This window comes from Protopterus annectens, chromosome 4.part0 (genome assembly GCF_019279795.1).
Source record: "Protopterus annectens isolate FY-2018-M chromosome 4.part0, PAN1.0, whole genome shotgun sequence".
In the NCBI taxonomy this organism is placed as follows: Eukaryota; Metazoa; Chordata; order Ceratodontiformes; family Protopteridae; genus Protopterus; species Protopterus annectens.
This window is the reverse complement of record NC_056733.1, coordinates 94,146,866-94,171,364: the sequence shown is the minus strand read 5'-3', so window position 1 is coordinate 94,171,364 and position 24,499 is coordinate 94,146,866. Positions and strand designations below refer to the sequence as shown.

The 24,499-nt window shown below is 41.0% G+C and overlaps 1 protein-coding gene across 2 annotated transcripts in view; it reads right to left on the bottom strand.

Annotated features, from left to right (window-relative positions):
- Positions 1-207: 207 nt before the first annotated feature.
- WDR45B (WD repeat domain 45B) overlaps positions 208-24,499 on the bottom strand; it is a 1,288,431-nt gene continuing 1,264,139 nt past the window's right edge. For both annotated transcript variants that reach the window (XM_044068126.1, XM_044068127.1), the window contains one exon: positions 208-1,379. In XM_044068126.1, the coding sequence (XP_043924061.1) occupies positions 1,273-1,379 (107 nt within the window). In that variant the 3' untranslated portion in view covers positions 208-1,272. The remainder of the gene's footprint in view (positions 1,380-24,499) is intronic.

Genomic DNA, 24,499 nt, shown 5'->3' with positions numbered 1-24,499 from the left:
TCGTAACAACTTACTACTATGTTTTGAGGTGGCCCACAGATGCATTAAAAATTTGTGTAGTGGCCCTTCCCACAAAAAGGTTTTGCACCACTGCTTTAAAACAACCTACACATACCTCTCCTGCAGTAACTGACAGTTACCAAAACTAGAAGACTCTTGCTGGCCCCTTGTAACATCCTTTATACTTCTTAAGGACTGAACACAAAATGATGCACAAGAATTCAGTGCAATTTAATGATTTTGCTCCATCCAAAGTATGCATTTTAATTGCAACAATGTGATTTGGCAACTTGGACAAAATAATATTAGTGCATCTGAAATTCAGCTACAATGAATACAAAGTAGTGACAGTTAATGTACATATTGCCGTCTAGTACAGTATAACATACCAGATATATGTGCAAAACAGAAAGTAATTAACAAGATTATCACAAAAAAGAACCATTAAAGTTATTTACAATGTGCGAAAATATACTGAAAAGTATGAAATGTTCTGGATATTTTAATATGTGTTTGTTCTAAGGCAAGCTTCTGGTATCTTCAGTCTACTTACGGTTACATTAATACAAGACTTTTATTTACAAAATGTAACAAATCACATTTTAAAGAACTGCTGAATAATTCAGCCATGTTGCAATATGTAAGCCTCAACAAATCTCTGGGGACCATATCAAAACATCTGGCAAAACAGCATCTCAGAAAGATGCATTCCAAGTTACAAACTTACTTCACTACAAAAATATTTTTAAGAGGGAAAATAATTTGCTAACTTTTCAATGACTAACAGTAAAACCTGTAAACAAATGAGGGTCCTTACAGACAGAATGAAGAACAAAGATGGTTTTTGTCTACAAATTATTCTATATAACCTTGTAGACTTCACAACTACAAAAGAAAAATGGTGCAATGGTAATCCTCTCCAAACCAGTTATTCTGAAGAATGCTTACCTTCATCAAAATTAATTTCCCATGTTCTGCATACTGTTAAAACTAAATTATGTCTTACATAAAAGAGCAGGCACAAGCTCAAGCTGTGCCTTTTTAAAGTGTATGCACTTATTTGCTGCACGTAACTATAGTGCATCGTTGGTATGCAGGAATTCCCTACTTTACAGCTTTATCACAAGATGCAGTGCTCTGCATGGCATCAGGACCATCGAGATCAGCCTCTGTTAAATGATGTCCATGAGAAAACAAATATCAGTGGCACTGACTCACTGGAGGAGCAGGAAACAGCGCAAACACTTTGGATAACCTGCTATTGCAGCAGCTTCATATCTTCTCATCAGTCATTTCCAGAAACTGAGCATAGACATCCCTTGAGCATTCCCCTTTTGGGTTGAATACAAATTTGTAATAACTTCCATCGGCACATATTGCTGAAAAAGAGCAAACCACAGATTAAAATATGCCAGCTAACAGCTCTTTCTTTGCACAAATTTTAAGTTTCTCTTAACTGTAAGCACACACTGCCATTTCATAAGCTGTCAAAGCATGCACCAAACACCTGGGACCAAACCCACTCCTGAAGCAAAACAACCCCAGTGGCATCCAAACATGTAATCTGGGGAGTTAGGGGTAAATACAGGTCTGAAAAGTTCTCACTAATAACAAAGCTAGCCCACGTCTGAGACAGCTTCTAACTTCCTTAAAGAAGTTCTCCTGTAGTTGGGCTCATTGGATTTCAGTGGATAACAAATCCTTCTGTGTTTCTGATCCTTAAGAAGACCCCTTCATGAAACTAAAAGAAATATTTGTAGCATATACTGTTCTTCGCTAGAATAATGAATCAGTATCACAAATTCTTTTTATATGCTTATTTCTAATACCTCAAATGACTACCATCGGAACTACCATACAGGTTTAATTCATTTTTTTACTCCCTTCTTCTGGCTCCCAGAATACAGTCAGTTCTCCCATAACATGATTTAGTCTTATCACAAGAAATGAGAGCTTTCTTTTCTCTGTAGTCAATCTGTAAACCTAGTAAGTTGGCTCTTCCCTGACCCTTTTGAGCCACAAGGACACGGGAAAATACAAAAGGCAAATTTATTGTCTCCAATCAACCAGCATTTTTTTGGGAGAGGTAAAGAAACCAGTTTACCTGCAGAAAGCCTACAAAACAGGCAGAGAACATAAAACTCCTCAAAGACTCTGACTGCAGTTGATCCTGAAGCTGTGAGGCAGAGCTGATACTAGAGTCACCTAGCTTCCCCGTTTACATAGAATGACTGGACTGTGACTTTGCTTCTTAGAATATCCCTGTAAACAAAATATTCAATTTTCACTGAATTACATAAAACGTGTTCTAGCTTTATTGGATTACTACGCCTTGCACAAGATATTGGAAAGATTTATCATACAGCATTTAAATCTCCTTGCAATACAAAGCAGGTAAAAATCAGGGTTCTTCTAAATTTTCAAAACTGAAATGTACACACACACACACACACACACACACACACACACACACGTTTTAAGTGTTAAAAGGCTGCCAACAAATGTACCAGCACTGCTGTGTTATCTGGAAGGAGAGAGTACTGCTATGGTAGGGGAGCCCCCCCCCCCCCCCAGAAAAAAAGAACATTCACAACATAAAAAGGGAGATAAAGGGACAGCACTTGTACAGTACTCATAATTCTACTACTCGTATACTTATGCTTACGGACAGTATACTCACAAAACTGTACTATACTCATTGTACAGTTAATGCAGTACCATCTTTCATACTGTGCAAGACAAATATTAAAGGAATAAAAGGGCTGGACACAGACTTATGAAGTGCAACATGCATACTTTGCAGAACTCCAGTGTTGAAGTGTGCTTCATTCTAGAAAGAATGTTCAGCTCATAAAACATAGAAAACCAGTGACAGGAAGTCCAGATAGCTGCCCTTAAAGGAAAACTCAACCTTAGAACTCAAAAAGCATGTTTTTTTCAGTGTATCTTTTTTTCCCCTGAGCTATTTTAATGCCTCAGAATCACTCCAAGTAATTATTTTACAATTTTACTACGTTTCCCTCAAAATGGCAGATGATGGATTCTGCCTTGGTAATGTGATCTTGTTTTCTTGCATTCATTCCTTTTTCCCAGACTACATTTCAAGTCCTCTTTATACAAGTCAAGATAGACATAAGGAAGTGGTGGTGCCTTCTCATGCCATTAAAATAGAATGGCAGAACTGTGAAGCACTGTCATCTAAACATTCCTTCTGTAACAGAGCTACTTCTATGTTTCCCTGATACAACCCCATTTATGCGTCTGTCAGAGCTTGTTCTGTGATATAAATTGTATTTATTTTATTTTACATTTGTTAACTGGGAAAGTCCGACTTGGTACGAAGCCAATTTTCAGTGGAGGCCCGGAGAGAAATGCTCTAGACACATGTCTTTGTAATGTGGGAGGAAACCCACACGAATGCAGGGAGGACACGCAGACTCCACACAGAAGGCACTCCAGCCGAGAATCGAACCGGACAGCATCTTGCTGTGAGGCGACAACGCTACCGCTGCACCACTGCACCGTCATCTGTTAGCTTCTTCCAGCAAACGAAAGTAGGTAAATTGCACGCTTTTGTACAGGGATTTTTTTGTAGTGCTAAAAGAACTGACAGACCTTCCCCCACACACACATGCTGAGATGTGAAAACTCTTCCTACAGTAAATGATCCTTACCGTAAACCTGTCTGCTACTTCCCAATGCCTTCAAGTGGGAAGTTTTTTTCCCCTCTCATGAATGCTGCAGAATTAAAATGTACTTTACTAGTTACTTAATTATTTATGTCATGTTCACCCTTTTTTTTCTCTATTTCATATCGATTTATACTTTTGTAACCAGGAAAGTGAACTGGTCCCAGTACCCTTTTTCAGTCAGAACTCGTGCTACATTGGTAAAGATAACAACAAGTAATAAATACACTTAGCAATACAAAGAAAAAAAATACTGAGAAGGACTGCATGTGCAACACACAGCCAATGTGTGACAGTGAATAAGTAAAACATTAAGCAACATTTACTAGAATGTATACATTAACAATGCTTAACTCTACCATGTTTAAGTTTATTATAAATAAACTGTATGCACCCATAATGCATATATACGTGTGTGTGTATTAATATATATATATATATATATATATATATATATATATATATATATATACACATATACATATATATAGTTGAATTTGTTGTGAAAATTAGAAATGTCTGTTAACTGAACTCTAATGGTGAACACAGAAGCTCTTTGGTCAAAAAGGGTGGCTAAAAATTCCAAAACCTTTTCAACAGGTGCCGAGAAGGGGTCTAAATTGTTTTCAGAGGCCCAAATTGAAAATCTCTTCCATTTACTGGGCTATAGTCTCCTGGTGGAAGGTCTATGGGAAGCCAGAAAGTGTTTTGTATGGGGGAAGTAATATTATTCTGCCTGGCGACTAACAGAATTGGAGGAACCAAGCTGTGAGCTTGAGAGTGCATAGGGCAGGATGCACCAATCCCTGCGGGTGAGACAGCAGGTCTGGAACTGGGTCCAGAATCCACGGATGGTGAATCAAGTGAGGCGACAGTAAGGGGAACCAAACTTGCCTGGGCCAGAAAGGAGCAATGAAAATCACTTTGCTTTGCAACCTTTGGGCTTTCTTTAGGAAGGGGGAAAGGCATAAAGAAGACCCGAGGCCAATAGAGGAGGAGCGGGTCTCTTGGGGACTCCCCCTGAGAGGGAATTAGGGAAAAGAGGAAGAGCAGATTGAAAGGTTTGTAATGCTAGGAGCACTGCTCTCATTTCCAAGACAATGATGTGCAAGTTGGCCTCTTGTGGAGACCAAGTGCCTTGGACTGTTCTTCTCAGATAATGCCCCTCCACACCTCATCTGGGAGGCATCCATGGTCACTATGGCCTTGGGTTGAGGGGAAACAAAGGGATGGCCCCACTAGGCCTTCTTCTGACTGCAGCCAACAGGATAGATCCTTTTTGCAATGGCCTGTTACTAAGATCAGGTGAGTCATCGGATGAGACAGAATGGACCACTGAAAAGCCAGAAACCACTGAAATATCCTCATGTGAAATCTTGCCAAGAGAACTAAGGTGATGGCTGCTGCCACAGATTCTAGGGCTTGAAGAACAAGTAGAACAGGCACTTTGTTGTTTACTAAAATGAGCTGAACTTGAGACCTTATCGTTTGGAGCCTGTGAAAGGGTAGAGAAGCTATACACAAAACCGTGTTGAGGCGGGCTCCTATTCCTATGAATTCTAGGTCCTGAGTGGGAGACAGCTGAGACTTCTCTTTGTTGACTGTTATGCCAGAGCACTGAACTAATGAAGTCTATGGCTCAAAGCAGTAGAAACCTAGTAGGGGCAGAGAGCAGCCAGTCATCTAGATAAGGAAACAGTCAGAATCTGTGTAGTCTCACATGGCCTGTGACTGCCGCCATGCATTTGGTGAAAACTCTGGGGGCTGTGGTAAGGCCAAAGGGCAGTGTTCTGAGCTGATGATGACTAGCCCCTAGCCAAAAGCAGAGGTACCTTCTTGAGCATTTTCCATCTTTATGTGGTAATATGCGCCTTGAAGGTCTATAGAGCAGATCCAATCGTTTTCCCCTAGAAAGGGGAGAATAGAATCATAACCATCTGGAATTTTGTCTGATGAACAAACTTGTTCAGAACGCTGAGGTCCAATATCGGCCTCCAGTCTCCCATCTTCTTTGGCACTAAAAAGAACCTGGAGTAAAATCCGGATCTTATTTGGTCTGGTGGCACTTCTTGGATGACTTTTTTTCCTAGCAGCTTTTGAACCTCTATGGCTGCTTGATCCCTCTAACTGGGTGGAACATTGGGGATTTTTCTCAGTGAACTCAGGAAAAGGATGAAAGGGATGCAATAGCTTCTGGTAATGTTTCTCTGCACTATCGAAGGTTATTTGTCACCAGGTTGTCAAGTGCAGTGAGAGTCTTCCCCAACTGCTTCCACAGGTAAGCAATCGACCTCCTTTCAGGAGTGCTGGTAGGGTTGTCCAGGGAAGAAGTCTCTGGAACCCCGGTTTTGCAAGCCACCTCTGCCTCGCGACCGGCATCTTCCATCTGAGCTCCCTCCTGTGCCCCGAGGGGAGCCACTTCCCAGTGTGACCGGGAAAGGCCCCTGGGACTTTCTGAACCACATCTTTCCACTCCTCTGATTCTTGGAGTAGGATCGCTGAGGAGTAGTAAAACGAATGCCCACAGCAGACAGGGTCTTTTCCATCCTTTTCACATCTGGTTAGTGTGTCCTTCACCTTGGAGCTGAACAAAGATGATCCATCAAGAGGAGCATTGACAAAGGAAGACTTGAATGGCTCCGTGAATTCACACAAGCGCATCTAGGCATGTCGCCTTATGGCAATGCTAGAACCCGCTGCTCTGGTCGTGCCTTCAGCTGCATGTGCAATAAGCTGCATGGATGAGTTTGATATAAACTTCAGAGTGGCTAGCTAATAGGCGACCTTATCCTGCACCTCATTAGACACAGCTCTGGGGAGTGTAGCGAGCCATAAAGTTCAAGGCCCTGAGTGCAAAGATCAATGAAGCATAGACCCGCTTTCCAAATCTGTCTATCTTCCTAGACTCCCAGTTAGGAGGATGTACACTAGGACTCTCATCAGTGAGTTCCTTCCTGGTGGTAGCTGCCACCACTATGGCATCTACTGTTAAACCCTTGGCCCAATATTGGTGGTCCTCTGGTGGGGATAGAATTTTGTCTGGTCTCTGGAGAATAGGCTCTATGGAGTCAGGGGGCTTCCAAGCCCACTATGCAATCAGCTTAATAAGATTGTCAGCAGGTGGGGCCACCCAGGAAGTAGATGATCGGGCACTGAATGCTTGCAAGTACACAGATTCCTCCGAGGTCAGGTCTTGGGGCTTCCAGTTACCCCTCTGCTTGAGGATCTCTCTGAGGTCCCCAAAGGAAACATTTTCAGGGGTGACCGGGGGGGGGGGGGACCTTCCCCTTCATCGAAATCCGTGTTCTTGGTGACAGATTCTTCCTGGGATTCTAGGTGCTTCCTCGTGCATGTCTTGTTATGGAGGAGGGGGGGTTCCCTCAGCAGGAATCTCTGAGGAAGACTCCAAAGAAGAGGGGACCTGTGCAGCGGTAACTTGAAGCTGGGGTGCTCGGTGACCTACTGTAGAGATTGGTGTCAGCTCTGGACCAGAAGATATGGTAATATGACACAATGATGCAGGAGGGACCTGCTGACAGCCTGCAGAGGCTAAAGCTCTCTCCATAACCTGGAAGACCAAACCCCCCTCAAGAAGAGTGGGAGCTCAGAACCGAGAAAGACCACCTCAGAACCGTGGTCACTCCCTGCTCTGGGAGTCCACCCTCTAAAGCAAGTGCCAGGGAAGGACAAGCCACCAACAAAATCCTGAGAGCAACGGTTGGCTCCAAATAAAAAACAGGAGTCGATCTGAGACCCTTGGAACTGGCAGTGGAGTCTTCACCCCGAGAATCTGTCAATTCCGAGGTAGAGATGCCTTATTCGAAGTGCTGGGCTCGGAATCTTCAGTGGAAGTCAGAGGAGATACTGCAGGAATCCTTGGAGAAGCTACCCCAACTCCAGGAGGGAGAAAGGCCTGAGAAGGGGCAGGAATACCTCTGGCCACCAACAGTTGATCTACCAATGTCACGACTTCTACCTGGAGAGACTCCTGGAGGATCACACGGATAATCCCGAAGGAGACTCTGGTTGGTCCAGAAAGGGACTGGACAGCTGGCCCACAAAGGGTTCTATCAAAGGTGAATACCTTGTCCTGGGAAGAATCGGATCTGGTTTCAGCACTGAGGGGTGGGTAAAGCCTGCTGAGGTGCTGTTTGGAGAAGTCAGCACAGGGCCGGAAACCAAAGATGCCGATGCTGGTGCAGAAGGCACAGTAGTTGGTGCAGAGGATTCTTGAATTTGTAGCTTCAGTACCTTTGCTTTCAGTTCTGAGGAGGTGGTCGGAACCAGAGCCTTATGTTTTTGGGCCACTGGTACCATGGAAGACATAAGTAGAATGGTCTGATTTTGGAGGGGAATCAGACTTGGACAAAGCTTCACTAAACATAGTTTTCAACAAGCCTTTTAATTAAAATGAGTTTATTTCAATGCTCCACCAAGGCCCAGTGACTAAAGACCTGGCAGATGTCACAATTTAGGTTGAGATGTGGAGCTCAGACAATAAACATGAAAGATGCCCATTAGAATTGGGCATCTTCCACAGTCTTGGCACTGTTTAAATCTAGAAGTGCCTTTATGTTTTTCTACCATTTTAATAATTCACATTGAAATGTAACAAACGCTAAATACACACACACACACACACACACACACACACACACACACACACACACACACACACACACACCAAGGATAGACGGAAGGGCTAGCAACGATGGTAGTGGAGAATACCGAAAAGGTGTAAAAAAGAAAGGTACTAATGATGGTGCTAGGAATTACCACAAGAGGTAAGAAAGGAGGGAGAGGGAGTTACCAACAAGGGGTAATGGAGATTACCAAAGGTATAGGGTAGGGTATTCAAACACACAGCTGAAACAAATATATAAAAACATATACATACACACACACAAAAAACACAGAGGAGAGGGACAGAGAGCCCAAAAAATAAGGAATTAGTTTAGAAAGAAATTTTTAAGGACTTAGCTGAGAGCAATGGTTGATGCATCTCAGTGACACAGTAGCAAACAAGATCTGGGGTAATGAAGAGAGGGGCATTATGGGTAGTGTCTTAGCTTGAGAGGTTTTTTGGCTGGCACGAGCTGTATAATGGCCGAGCTGGTTCTGAGAACTGGAACAGAGTCCCATTCATCAAGAATGAACGAAGACTGACAACATCAGATTCAAAGTTTTAAAAAGTACAAACAGGTTTCTGGTACCTACACGACACTGGAAAGATATTGCAGAGAGAAAAGAAACCTAAGGATAGAGTTAAAACTGTAGGAGAGGGCACAGATTTCCTTTAACTTATAATCTTCAGGCAATCACTTGATTATTACATTACTGACTACTGGCAGGCTAGACAGCAGTTGCATAGAGCTCAGACTAAAGTAAAATCAGGAAAAGCAGCTTTTTGCATCTCCTGCTCAGCTCTGTACATTTTTCACACTTAATATGCTTAACTGCATCACTGAATACAGCAAATTCAGTACTGTGATTAAATTACAGAAGAATAAAAACGCTGTGGGTAGTCTGCCTTTCATCAATAGAGTACCTTGGGTTGACAGTTTTCCAAAGGGCATTGGGTTTTAGGCCATGACTTTGGCACCAGTCATTTGTCGGTGTTAAACCCTCTTGCAAGAGTTTGGTGTCTTGAGAGAATCTATAGCTCCCAATTTACAGTCATCTGCAAACTTGGTTAGACAGTGGCCTTGTACAACACAATACAATACAGATGTTAAAAGTGTGTCAAGTTCAACACTCAACATTCTAATTTTTTCTTTAAGCCTCCGCTTCTTTAACTCATCCCTCTCAATTAGGATGTGTACCCATTCAGTAGAACACTGGTGAGCTGCCTGTACCCATCTCTTTCAAAAGGCCATATTCTCAGCATTCCCCTCCTCAAAGGGGGGTTTGTAGGTGCTTTGTATGCTTGCAGACCTCTCGGGGTAGTATTCAGCTGTATATACCGCTGAAGACAAAGAATGCCGATATGTGTACTAGCCTCCTCCTGCAGCAGATTTTCCAGCTTCTCCCTCAGATTTACAGCCTCTGCTGATAAAGTAGTCGCAGTGGAAGAGCCCAAAGTTTCAAAAGGGTTCACAAAACAACGTTCTCATTCCCCCATAAAATGCTCCCAAGCAGTAGCCATAGCCGGATCCTGAACAGCCACTTCAAGAGTAGCCAAATTATCTGTACCGGACACATTAGAAGTACCAACTGCTTCTAAATTTCTAGAGCCTGTCTCATTCAGTTGTAAAACAAACTGCTGAATAGTCCTTTGGTTGCCATCAACAGTATCATTCCTAAAGGGACGTGGCACATTATTAGCAGGATCAGTGGCCATAAAAACAACAAATACAACTTAAGGGGGAAAAAAAGCAAAAAATAAAATTTTAAAATACCACCAAGACCACCGATCCAAGAAGTAAGCAATTTTAATGAAACACTTAGTGCCTCGGCTTGCACAGCCTTCCAAGAGTAAAAACACTACAAAACACTCTTTACTTAAATACAGCATATTGCACAAAACAATTAATCAATTAAGTATACAATTTAAATCACATACTTCCAATTACATTCCTTGTTGAGTCCCTGAAGCTCCAAAGTACCATATTTTAAAATCAAGAGGGTTTCTTTTTTAAAAGGTTAAGCTCTCTCCACCCAAGACTGGAACAGGCAGTCATGAGGAGAAGCTTAACACTTGCACCACACCTCCAACATCACACAGACATACTAAACCAGCACTAGCAAAAAATACACATAAATACACAAAATCATACTCGGAGGCTCTAAATAAAAACTTGCAAAAGCATCAGAGACCTCCAAAGTAGACACCCAAAAAACCTGCACCTCCCGTCACAAACCAGACAACACAAAATCAGTGTGCTGCACAATCACAGCCCTTAAGGCGAAATAACATACCTAACACACTAGTAATAGGCAACTCTATAGTCAGGCACACTGACATCCCACTCACTAGGGCTGGACAAGGAGAATGTTACTGTTACCTGCCTGTTGGGAGCCAGAATCAGCCACATAACACAAGCACTCAGGTCACTTCAGAACAAGTACAAATATGACTCTGTTATTGTTCATGTTGGTGTGAATGACCTGAGACGTACCTCCCTGGACTACATGAAGAGAGACATGGAAGAGCTCTCTGATCATGTAGCCCAGGCAGGTATGACCCTGGCCCTGAGTAGCATCCTGCCCTCAACAAGAATGATACTGCAGTATAAAGAAAAAAATTATCAATTTCAACAACTGGCTAAGCTTCTAGTGTCATTCAAAGGGGATCCAGTGCCTGTCAGCCTGGGACGACATGCTGGACAAGCCTCGTTGCTTCACAAGAGATGGCTTGCATCTGTCACCCCTAGGCTTTTGAATACTGGTCAAGGCTCTTGCTGCCCCCATAGTGCCTTTTTTAGGCAAGGTTCAAAAGTCAAACCCCCCTCTGTAAACAGCACAAATAAAAAAATGAGGGTTATGCTACTCAATGCCAGGAGTTTAAATCTCAAAATGCACGTGCTTAAAGCACTCCTCAGTATGGAGAATGTAGACATCTGTGCAGTAACTGAAACCTGGTTCAAGACTCCACAGAGCACCCCAGCACTACTGGGCTACAACTCATACCAAACATTTTGGCCACAGAACATGGACCGAAACACAAAAGGAGGGGGTGTATCCATATTCATCAAGGATACCTACACCTCCAGGTTAGTGGCGCAGCATGATACCTCAGATCATCCATGTGCAACTAACATCGGGCAAATCTGCAATGCAAATTGGGGCCTGCTACAGATCACCCTCCATGATCCAGGACCACCACTCCGCCTTTCTGGAGACACTGTAAAACATGAAGGTCCTACCGAGCACCCTGACATTGGGCGATTTCAATTACCCTACCGTTAACTGGGAAAACTACTCAAGTACAAACTCCCAGGTCCAGTGCTTCCTGGAATTTATCAACTCAAATGCCCTGGATCAGCTGTTAAACTCCCCTACCAGGGTTGAAAACATATTGGACCTGGTCTTCACCAACATAGGCAACAGGTGTTCCACACCGGAGGTCAATCCATCACTGGTTAGATCAGACCATAAACTAATCACTCTGGATATCCACACCACACCACCACCCCCAACCAAGGAAACCACAGTGAAAAACTTTTCTATAGCAAACTTCACCTTACTTAAAGACAGAGGTGGTAAGTTTCACAACCCCCACGCTAAAGGATAACAGTGTCCAAGATACAGGAACCTTTACAAATGCACTCTATGAGCACCTACAAGGATGCATGGATTGTGCCATCCCTAGCAAAACCAAGACTCACTCCCCTAAGAGAAGGAAACCAGTCTGGTGGACCCCTGCCATAAATAGGCTATACAATAGGAGGAGGAAACTAGTTCAGAAAAAAAGCAAATCCCAAGAAGGAAAGGCATCCCTAATTAGTATCATTAAGAAACTAAGGTCCCTCATAAAATTATCCAAGGCTAACTTCAAAAGAAAAATAGCCAAGGATTCGAAAGATAACCAAAAAGCCTTCTTTAGCTATGTCAAGAATCTTTAAGTGGCAACTTGCAGATATGCTCTGAGCTAGTGCAAAATAGCACAAAATATACTGAACCTACTGATATTGCCAACATCCTGGCAGATAGATTCAGTTCAAACTTCACCCCCCCCTCACCCCCAAAAGGGCCCACAACAATACCGGAAAAGTGTAGTGTCCCAGAAATCACAGACGCACAGGTGAAAACAGTCCTTTCAAAAGCCAAAAGCAAAGTGTTAATGGGGGCAGATGATATCCCAGGCTGCATCTTACACAAACTACAGAACGAACTAACCCCCCCACCTAAACACACTGTTCAACCTCAGCCTCTCCACAGGCTACATGCCCATAGAATGGCGCACAGCAACGGTTATTCCGCTCCACAAAGGAGGGACCACAACTGACCCTGGTAACTATCGCCCCATAAGCCTGACTAGCCTGGTCTGCAAGGCTGTGAAGTGCATCTTCATGGAACTCATTAACAAAGACATTGGGAAACCTCCAAACACTTGACCTGACCCAGTTCGGCTTTGTTAAGGGCAGATCATGCCTATTACAACTGGTTGACTTCTTCGAGACAGTCACCAAGGCCATAGATGAGGAGACGGTGGTTCACACAGCCTACCTTGACCTCGCCAAGGCTTTTGACACCATTCCCCACTCCAGAGTTATAGAAAAACTCACCAGCCTGAACATAAATCCCTACGTCACGAGATGGGTTGCCAACTGGCTTACAGACAAAACTCACGCGGTAAGAATAGCGGGCTCCAGGTCCGACTCTAAACCAGTCACAAGTGGTGTCCCACAAGGCTCGGTCCTGGGACCCCTACTGTTCGGCATATAGTTCTCAGAAGTACAGGCAAACACAGGAGGACTATGGCTAACCAAGTTCGCCAAAAGGGCCTTACTGAGACGGACACCTAGTGTCAAAGTCATGGTCTCAAGCTAAATGCCAAAAAATGCATGGTCATCCCATTTGGGAAAAACAAAACACCCCTGAATTACCACATAGGTGGCAGCCCCCTTAAAACAGAAGAGGTAATAAGAGATCTGGGGACCCAGGTAGATAGTAATCTCTCTTTTGACAATCATATTACCAAAGGAGTTAGGAAATCCTTCTATGTATGTAGCCCATCTAATTACTAAAGGGTTCGCATCTAGAAATAGAGGTTATAGTGCCCCTCTACTTGTCACTCATCAGACCCATCATAGAGTACAATGCGCCATTTGGGATGTACCTCACAAGACACTTCCAACAGCTGGAAAGACCACAAAGGTACCTCACCAAGAGGATTACTGACCTCAACCACATGTCCTATGCAGCCCGACTGGAAAAACTCCGGCTATACTCAGTGGCATATCACTTACTCAGAGGTGATCTCTGCCTGACTTACAAAGCCATGTCCAACTCAGAATTGATGGACATGCTGCACCTAAAGAAATCCAAGTCACTGTGAGCCACTCGCTCTAGTGAGCTAAACCTCACCACAACAATAAATAGAACATGCTGGAGGGATAGATTCAGGTCACATACACTCCCCATGCTTTGGAACAAAATTCCTAACTACATTAGGCAGAGCCCCTCACTAACACTCTTCAAGAGAAACATTGATGAATGGATGGGCAACAGAAAATACACCCCTGGGATTACTTCATTGGCACTTCTTGACAGAGGCTCAATTAATCAATGGGACAGCGAAAGCTGACACACTTTGGCTAGACTTATAAATGCCCTCGCGCAGATAGCCTAGTACCTACTTATGAACCTATAAAAAATTATTTTTTAAGGACACACATTCACCTATACCAACGTGTAGTTTTTCGAGAACCCCTAAGAGGATCAGAATTGTGTGCTGTCATGAAGTGGCTCCCAAGGGGACACACTATTTTTTTTATTTTTTATGTCATAACTTTTAAAACAAGAAACCCTCTTGATTTTAAAGTATGGTACTTTGGAGCCTCAGGAACTCAACAAGGAATGTAATTGGAAGTATGTGATTTAAATTGAATGCTTAATTGATTGTCTTGTGCAATATGCTGTATTTAAGTAAAGAGTGTTTTGTAGTGATTTTACTCTTGGAAGGCTGTGCATGCTGAGGTGGTAAGTGTTTCATTACAATTGCTTACTTCTTGGATCGGTGGTCTTGGTGGCATTTTAAATTTTTTTTGCTTTTTTTTAAGTTGTATTTACTGTAGTGAATGCCTTGGCTAGGTCAAGATATACAGTATACTTTACCGTCATCCACTGCCTTGCTAACCCTCTCAAAGAAGTCTACCAGGTTAAGTAGGCATGACCTTCCCTTAAAGCCAAACTGGGATAGGTCCAGTGTCTGTATGTTGTCAATGTCCTTGTTTATCACTTCCATGATAATTCATTCCATGGCTATGCATATTAAGAGTGTCAGATGGATTGGTCTGTAGTTCCCTAGGTCAGTTGATGGTCTGCCCTTGTGGAGGGGAACTGCCGCTGTATTCACTTGGAACATAGCTTGTTTCAAGTCTGTAGCTGAAGCGTGCCTGAAGTTGTCCTGATAAATCATGTTCTACACTGTTCATGAGGCAACCAGGGACTTTGTCAGAAACCCTGGAGACAGTGTTCTTGGTTTTAGCACATGCTGCCAGCACTTGGTCCCTGTAACAGTTGAGAGAATTTTACCTAGGGGAGCTGGGGAGGGAGTGATGTTTGACCTGAATTTATCAGCCAATAGATTTGCTACATCACTGTGATCATTGAAGGCGGTACCATTCACCACCAGTTCAGCACACTGCTGTGTGTCACCTTTAAGGTTCTGGGCATAGCTGAAGGAGGCTTTGTGATTGTCCTTAGCCTGCAAGGGTATCCTGACCTCACAGTTGGCTTTATAGGGCTTAATTAGACCTTTTAGCTTGCTTCTTGTTTAGTTGTATAAGGAAGCACTTGTCATTAAGGGAGTTACTCTTCCTGATTTTGGCAATGAATTTGCTTCTTTTATTATATACCATTTAGATGACGATTCCACCAGTGGGGTTTGTCTTTAGCGTTTGTTTTGGGTTTATTTCTGGTAGGTAAGACAGCCTCAATGCAGCCATGCACACATTTGTATAGGGCCTCTGAATAATTCTGCAAAGCTAGCTGTGGTCTTGGGGTTAGGGACATTATTTAATTTTGACAAACTGTCACTTAACAGTATGTAGTTTGCCTTGGAATAATTCCCAACTACTACGTTATGCAGATTACCCAAATGTAGTGACTGCAACAGTGAAACACGAAGAACATGCAGTTTTGCCTTGGAATAATTCCCAACTACTACTGGTTTAGCTGGGTTTTCCAGGTTGAATTTACTTCAAAGGAGACAGATTTATGATCTGACCTCATTAATGACATGGGTGGGTGCAACACTCTGCCACAATGGTGAGTACCAGAGCCAGTACGTTTCATCCTCTGATTGCAGAGTACTACCATCTCTTTCAGGGAGTTTATATTAATTAAGTCCAGGAAGTACTGTGCCTGTGAGCTTGAGGCAGTGTAAGTTTACCAGTCTATACAGAGGTAGTTACAGTCACTCATGAACAGGTTGGATGGTGAGTGCCTCTAGTAGGTTTAGGTACGAGTATTTAGACTCTATAGGCATAAATGGTGACATGTAGCTAGCCACGATATGGTAAAGGACCTTATGTATGGTGACTTGCATGTGGAGGAGCTCCATGGCTCATCCTGTTTAACCGTCCTAGAGATACGTTTATTGTCAATGTAGACTGAGACTCCAACTGTGGCCTAAGTCTGTGCTGTTGTTGGTCTAAATGTGTAGAACGCTATGTAGCCTTGCACTGCCAGAGTACTTTCTATGGTTTTAAACCAAGTCTCAGTCAAAGCACAGATGTCTACATTCTCCAGCATGAGGAGGGCTTGAAGGGTTTGGAGTTTTCTGTTTAGGCTTCTAGCATTGAGCAGTAACACCTCAAGGTTGCTTGGAGATTTTTTTCACATTGCTGGTAGTTGTCTTTTCGGAATTGCCTAAAAGGCTCTAAGGGGATGGATAAAGATTTAACCAATATTTAAAAGCCTTGGGGGCAACATGGTCTGTTAACCATGTCCTGCCATGCTGACAAATATTGGATCCCCCCCCCCCGAATGACACCAGAAACCAGGCCAGTTACTAAAGTCAATCATTTTATGTTCATACTGCAACATCATGCTTGGCGAAGGGTAGAATGCTGCCCAATGCAAGGCTCGTACTATCTGGGACATATTCCAAGAAATCCCTTATGTCACTTTTCATACATCTCAGGTAATTTACACCCACATGGACTATGACATGGTACCTGAGGTGCAGTGACTTGAGTGCGTGCATGATATTGCAGATCCTGGTTCCAGATAGGCAAATAACCATTACCTTCTCCACATCTAACCTGGCGAGTGGGGCATCTGTGTGTCCCACAATGGGGTCCCCAATAACAAGAGTATTAGGTAAAGTGTATCTTTACTTTTGGGTCACTATTAGGTGTAAACTTACATGAGATATTTGATGCTGCTTTTGGTGTATGTTTTAGTGATTGCTGAGGAGCAGTGCTGCTGTTAGGTGGGTTTGAAGGTCTTTGAGATTTGGGAAGGTTTCTTTTAAGTGCCACAGCATAAGAATGTGTATGTGTGGTGTGTATGAGGGATATAGTGCATGTGTTCCTGAAAACCTAATTTATATGCAAGATTTTTGCCTCCAGTGAAGTTGTGTATTTACATCTCTTGCAAACCATGCTATTTTCTTTAACGATTAAATGATTGTCTTGGAACTTGAAATAATTGCAACAGTTCCTAAGGATGGCAAAATCTACCAAACTGGCCACAGAGACATTTGGAAATTGCATAACCCATGCTGTATGGCTCTGTAACATGATGGTCTTTAAGGACTGAGTTTTAACAGGGGTCTCCTAGGGTAGTTTCTGGGGTTAAATACAAGAAGTTGTATAGTGCTAGGATATAGTAGTGCTATCTGATATGCAAACTAGTTTCTAGGGTTAAGTGCAAGAAGTTATATACTGCTAGAAATATGTTAATGCTGTTACATATGTGCAAGCTAGCTGTTCTAAGCTTAATTCCATATGATGCAACACCTTTTAACAAGTTTCAAACCTAATCTTTACTATAGGGAAATTTTACTGTCAAGATGTTTGCTACTATACAGGACACTGCTAATTGCAGCAGCCCGGTGGGAAGCTTTGTGAAAACATGCTTAATTTATAGCAGAGAAAAAAGCTTGAAAACTGACTCCTATAACTCTGCAGCCAATAAACAACCACACTTTCAACTTACTGGATAGTTTCTCAACTCAGAGAGACCAGGTAAACTCCTTCTGCCACAAGATGGATGATCCTGGAATTTCTTAATAAAAGAAAAGCAAAAGCAGCTCTCAAGTGCAGGTTAAACAACAAATAACCAAGTCCCTGGCTAACTCACCTTTTGGCAAGGCAATTTGGAGGCAAAAAGAACTAGAAAATCCAACAGAGAATTGACTGTTTTGCCACAAAATTAAACAGATTTAAAAACGCTCAAAAACAAAAGCTATCAATGCATAAAGCAAGTACAAGTGCAGTAAATCAAGACAATATTCTTATCTTAGCTTGGATGACTTTGGATGCAGAAACACCTGAAAAGCTTTGCAGAATTCTCTAAGTGTACACAGTCATGCAAACTTGCCTAATTTACTGGAGTGAAAAAAAAAGGCTTGAAAACTGACTCATATGCCCTCTAGCTAATAAATAACCATACTTTGAGCTCCCTGGATTGATTCCGAACTCAGCGAGACCAGGTGAACACCTTTTGCCACAAGATGAATGATCCTGGTCCCTGCATGTGTTTTTTTCTTTTTTTTTGTGCTGACCATTAAAAGAAAGGCCAACTAGGCTTTAGACAACGTCTGTATGGACACTGACCTGCTCAGTTTACCTAGCATGAAATTCATTGTTTACACGACATGAAATTAATAAAAGCTGGTCCTTTTACTTGAAATCTAATCTTTGCTTCTGTCATTATAAAAATAATATCTTAATCATCCATGGGCTTCCATGAGGTACAAGAATTCTTATCATTTGTTCTAATGATTTGGAAAGAAGACAAGGAGATGAATGGTTTGATTAAAAACCAGCCCCAAGACTATTCTGAGTACAGAGGAGGAACTGGTCCTGAAAGCCACTCTAACTCTGTGGAAGAGTTTATAACACTTTATGCACATTAAGTCCTGCAATTCTGAAACCACTGTGGTTGAAATAATGGACAACCGGGGGACAGTCTCTCCCAACACTAATTTTACTGTAGCTGAGCTTACTTGTTTAAAGGAAGAAAAACTTGGCTCTTCCATAACAAAGCTCAAGCGCAAAGGAGAAGGTACTGGTCTTCTTTGGGGCCTACGACACAAGATCAATTTAAGAAACTGCTTGACAGTGGGATATATGCCAAGGGAGGCTACTGGGTCAACCAAGCTCAGAAATTGAAGATGCACCTTGACTGACGCATACAACTAGTCCCCTGTTAAACAGGGCTGTTAGATAAAGCAGGGGTTGTTGAACAAATGCTGCCTTAAGAAGCAAGCCAAACCCCCTTGAATCAGAAATACATTTTTGAACAGTTGGCCAGGCAGGATCTCCTTATAATCTAATGAAGATAAACTGACTCTCTGCAGCAAACACGGATCCTGGTTCCACAACAAAATCGGCCAATAATACAAGTAGAAGTACGTAAAATTGTTCAATTTAAGTGTACGAAAAATAAAATCCACTTTTCGTCAGGAATAATCTCCCAACTTCCTCAGAAAAAACATGGGCATTATTACAACGCGTATCTTATATAGTTAATTAACCAAGCACATGATGCACAACTTAATTAGTCCATAGACTTAAAGTAATACTAACATGAACCCTAAACGGTACACATGAACAGTAAAAATTTAAAATAGAAATAAACAAATAATAGCTTCATAATTGGACTATAATAAGGAATTTTTTAAAATTTTTTAAAAACTATTAAAAACTATTCCTAACATTTTTCTATACATTTTTCTAAATACTAATGAACCATAAACTGACAGTGTAAATAGTCCTTCTAACTTACCGACTATTATTTTGTATGTACTATAGAAATCTGTATGAAATATATAAAACACATACATTAAAAATATATATATGTGAAAAAATATATATGTGAAAAATATATATATGTATAAATATATAAATGTATAATTGTGAATATAGTTATTCATTAAAAAATATATAAATATATAACTATATTTATTTAATTATTTAACTGAGCTCATATCGAATCGCTGCTCAAATAATAAATATTGAATATTACAAATGATAAACACTACAAAGAAAAAATTGTGTAACCAGCAATTATTAAATAAAAGTAAGAACTCCCCTTTCTAATGTCACAACTAATATTAACATACTCTAGTACACTTTGAAATAGTGCCAATAGGTTGTTCCCTGATATACAAACATCTATTCACACTCCTTTTCTTATCTATTTAAATTTCTCAGTCTAAGAATACACATAATCGAACACATTTCGTTAAGACCAGGGTATTGACAGGCGTTCACTCTAAGTTGCCAAAGTAGTTCTATTCTTTCTAATTTTAGTGACCCAGGACCACCTCTTCCATCATTGTACAATTGATCGAGAACTCTAAATTTAAATTCATGCCCCTCAAACGCACTTGCATGTCTAGCAAGTGCATTTTCCAATTTCTTCTTACTTATACAGTATGTATGTTCATAGATCCTCTCGCCCAGCCTCCTATCAGTTTTACCTATATAGAAAGCTGGGCATGTTGTACATTTTGCCAAGTAAACAACTTGCTTACTATTGCAATTAAATTTCCCCTTGGTAGTATATTTATTACTACCTATCATGAAGTTACATCCTGTGTCGATATATTTACACATCCGGCACATATTACACTTATGCATACCCTTCCTATTAATGAATGGTCTAGGGTTAGCCTCCAATATGTTCTTCAAGTTAACACCTCGCCTAAAAGTTATTCCAGGTACTGTTGGAAGTAACATTCTGAGCTGTCTATCTCTCATCAAAATATCCCAATTTTTCACAATGATATTTGTAACTTGGTAGGAATCCATATTAAACATACAGATAAAACTACTTTTTTATTTGTAATAAAATACCTTTAATCATGACTCAAATGAAAGAAGGCACACACATTGGTAGGTGTGTAAAAATGCCTGTCTGAAATACATTCTGTTATTAGCATATGCCTCTCCCCTCCAGAATGTCTCAATAGCATCCTGCATGTCTGCACTGTCAGCCCTTTGTGGTGTGGCATGTCTTCTTCTTAGAGGACCAAGCAGTACAGTGTAAGGGTGTGTCATGAATATGAAAAATGTACCACAATGTTTATGAATCTGGCCCAAGGATTTTGGATATGTGTATATAATACTACCAGGAAGAGTTATGATGGTGGATATTAGAGTCAGGAGGATGTCTATAAAGTTATTTTACAATATGCTTCTACTAATTGTGCAGAATAAGGAACTATTTGATAAAAATGTCAAAACTTGATTAACTGAGGAAATTAATATAGGGTAAAGAAGAAAATGTATGTATAGAATGAGTAATATAAAAACAGGAATACTTTAAAGGAGTTAATAAACGGGACACCTTGCATTGCTTCAGATCATGTGGCAAAACAGATTATTGTGTGGGAAGAGAAGAATGTTTAAACAAGGAGTTGAAAAGATTAACAATAGTGATAATTATATATAGATGAAAAAAATTTAATTGCAATAGTAAGCAAGTTGTTTACTTGGCGAAATGTATAACATGCCCGGCTTTCTATATAGGTAAAACTGATAGGAAGCTGGGCGAGAGGATCTATGAACATACATACTGTATAAGTAAGAAGAAATTGGAAAATGCACTTGCTAGACATGCAAGTGCGTTTGAGGGGCATGAATTTAAATTTAGAGTTCTCGATCAATTGTACAATGATGGAAGAGGTGGTCCTGGGTCACTAAAATTAGAAAGAATAGAACTACTTTGGCAACTTAGAGTGAACGCCTGTCAATACCCTGGTCTTAACGAAATGTGTTCGATTATGTGTATTCTTAGACTAAAAAATTTAAATAGATAAGAAAAGGAGTGTGAACAGATGTTTGTATATCAAGGAACAACCTATTGGCACTATTTCAAAGTGTACTAGAGTATGTTAATATTAGTTGTGACATTAGAAAGGGGAGTTCTTACTTTTATTTAATAATTGCTGGTTACACAATTTTTTCTTTGTAGTGTTTATCATTTGTAATATTCGATATTTATTTGAGCAGCGATTTGATATGAGCTCAATTAAATAATTAAATATAGTTATATATTTATATATTTTTTAATGAATAACTATATTTACAATTATACATGTATATATATTTATACATATATATATTTTTTCACATATATATATTTTCACATATATTTTTTCACATATATATATTTTTAATATATGTGTTTTATATATTTCATACAGATTTCTATAGTACATACGAAATAATCGTCGGTAAGTTGTTAGAAGGACTATTTACACTGTCAGTTTATGGTTCATTAGTATTTAGAAAAATGTATAGAAAAATGTTAAGAATAGTTTTTAATCATTTTTAAAATTTTTTTAAAAATTCCTTATTATAGTCCAATTATGAAACTAGGATTTATTTGTTTATTTCTATTTTTAATTTTTACTGTTCATGTGTACCGTTTAGGGTTCATGTTCGTATTACTTTAAGTCTACGGACTAATTAAGTTGTGCATCAAGTGCTTGGTTAATTAACTATATAAGATACGCGTTGTAATAATGCCCATGTTTTTTCTGAGGAAGTTGGGAGATTACTCCTGACGCAAAGTGGATTTTATTTTTCGCACACTTAAATTAAACAATTTTACGTACTTCTACTTGTATTATTGGCCGATTTTGTTGTGGAACCAGGATCCGTGTTTGCTGCAGAGGATCTCCTTATAGCTGGAGTCCTAGCATCCCTGACAACATGGAAAACTTCTGGAAGAAAAGCCCAGCTTGATTGTGGATCCTCATTTCCAAATGGTTAGCTTCATCTTCCTTTTTTTTTTTTATGGGGGTTACAACTGTTGTCTACAAAAAGCTGTGAGAGGGGAAAAGAGCACTGTCCTTACTACACAGAACCAGTCTGAACCTAAGAGGGGCCACCAGAACTAGGATGACACCAACCAGCCATGCCTTTTGAAGTACACTGTGAATTACAGGTACAGGTAAGGGGAGATGACACACAAGAGGTCCTAGTTCAAAGTAATCAAAACCGCATCAAGAGCTGGAGCCCTCCGCCCAAGATGTTTGCTCCAGAAACTGCAGTCTGACAGGTCTGTGGGTAGGCAAAAAGGTCTACCTTTAGGTCATCCCACCCCAAGATCAGCTAGTGAAAAAACACTGGGTTTCTTTTCCAGTCCTACACACTGACAATGAATCTGTTCAAATGGTCTGTAAGGGCACTCTGTGGAAAAGGGATGCAATAGGCTTGAAAATAACAGTTCTGTTTTAATGCTATGCCCTAGGCTATTATAGTCAATCTACAGCAAGGATAAAACAACATGCACCCTTGCTTGTTGAGCTATCACATAACAATGGTGCAAGTCTGTGAACTCCCTGAGGAATCAAACTCTAGACTCTCTTGAAAATCTGGAGGGCATAAATAATGGCCAACATCTTGGAAAATTATGTGTTGGGCCTAGTCCTTGTTGGCCCATCTTCTTTGGACCTTCATGGGTGTGTGTGCATGCGTGCATCTCCCTTAGGTCAAGTCAGAAGCATACAAGATCATACTCCACTTCCCTGGGGCTCCACAACTGTCATTACTGGGTTACCTACCACCAGAGATACCCATCTCAATTTTCTAGGGATGGTGGACATGAGCAGAATCACTTTTTCCAACAAATAAAAGTGCCAATTGTTTCAGTGAATAATCAGAGGTTCCTTGGGTATCACTGGATTTTCTTCATTCAGCAAGGCCAGTAGTGGAACCATTAAGATGAAGGATGACATGCAACTCCAAGACTTCTGAATGGTTCTTGCCGTCACAGATGCCCTCCCAGCTGCCTGAGTAAAAAAAAGATGCTCATTAAAGAAGTGTTCTCCAGAAGTAGGAGGAGGTCCGCACCTCTTGGTGCCCAGAGTGGTTCCCAGAAAGGTCTTTGGATGACAGGGCATGAGACTGTATTCCTTGGTAGTTCATGGATATCCTTCAGTTGGCGAGATATCTAATGGTGCATGCCAGAGGTCTGATTAATTCCTCCTGGGACTTGGCATGGATCAGATAACTGTCCAGGTAAAGGTAAATATGGATGCCCTTGACACTGATGTGGGCAAAAAATGGAGCTAAGCATTTTGTGAATACCATAGGAGAAGGGAACAGCCTAAAGAGCAAGAAGAGAACTAGAAGTGTTGGGCCCCTGTCACAAATCTCAAGTTATTTTTAGTGCTCCCTGTAGATATGAAATGTGTAAACAAGCATTCTACATATGTTCAGGAAGAACACAAAGGAGTCTGGCACAAGCAGAGGTAAGCAAGACTGAAGGGTTGACATCTCGTTTCCACCACCAGAAACCCATTCAATCTGGAGAGATCTAAAATAAGCCTTCCCTGCCTATACTTCTTGGATACTATCCAGAGCTTTAAATAGAAACCTTAATCATTTTCCTTGCTCTAACGCAAGAACTTTTCCTGTGGCAGCAAAGGACAGTACATCATTTTGACAGGTGCTAACAATTCTATGTGGTCTGCTGGACTGGAAGGCAGTTTCCAAACGGGTAAAACAGATATGAATTTAGCCTTGTTACAAAAAGTCCTCACCTACCAGTCTGTGGTTTGTTCAGATCACTCTTGAAATACAAAGGTCTTCCCTCCTAACATGTTTGGTTATTTTAAGGATGGCTTGAGACAATTTCAAAAGCCTCCACCTCGAGGCTGTGTATGAAACTTCCTTATCCTGCATTAGTTTAATAAAATCCCCTTGCTACCTCTCACTTACATTGGTAACTGGCATTCATCACAGCTCTATTATTGTTACCAAAATACATGGCCTAATCATGCCACCAGCAAGCTCAGTACCCACCTCCAAAACAGACAAGCACAGACTTGTCTTTTCCCCAACATCAGATCCTCCACAGCACCAAGGCCACTAGTCAAACTATGGTCATCTGGGAATTACAGTTAGGGCTCTATCCCTCTACAGTGTACAGCTGACATGGCCATGTGTAATACCTAA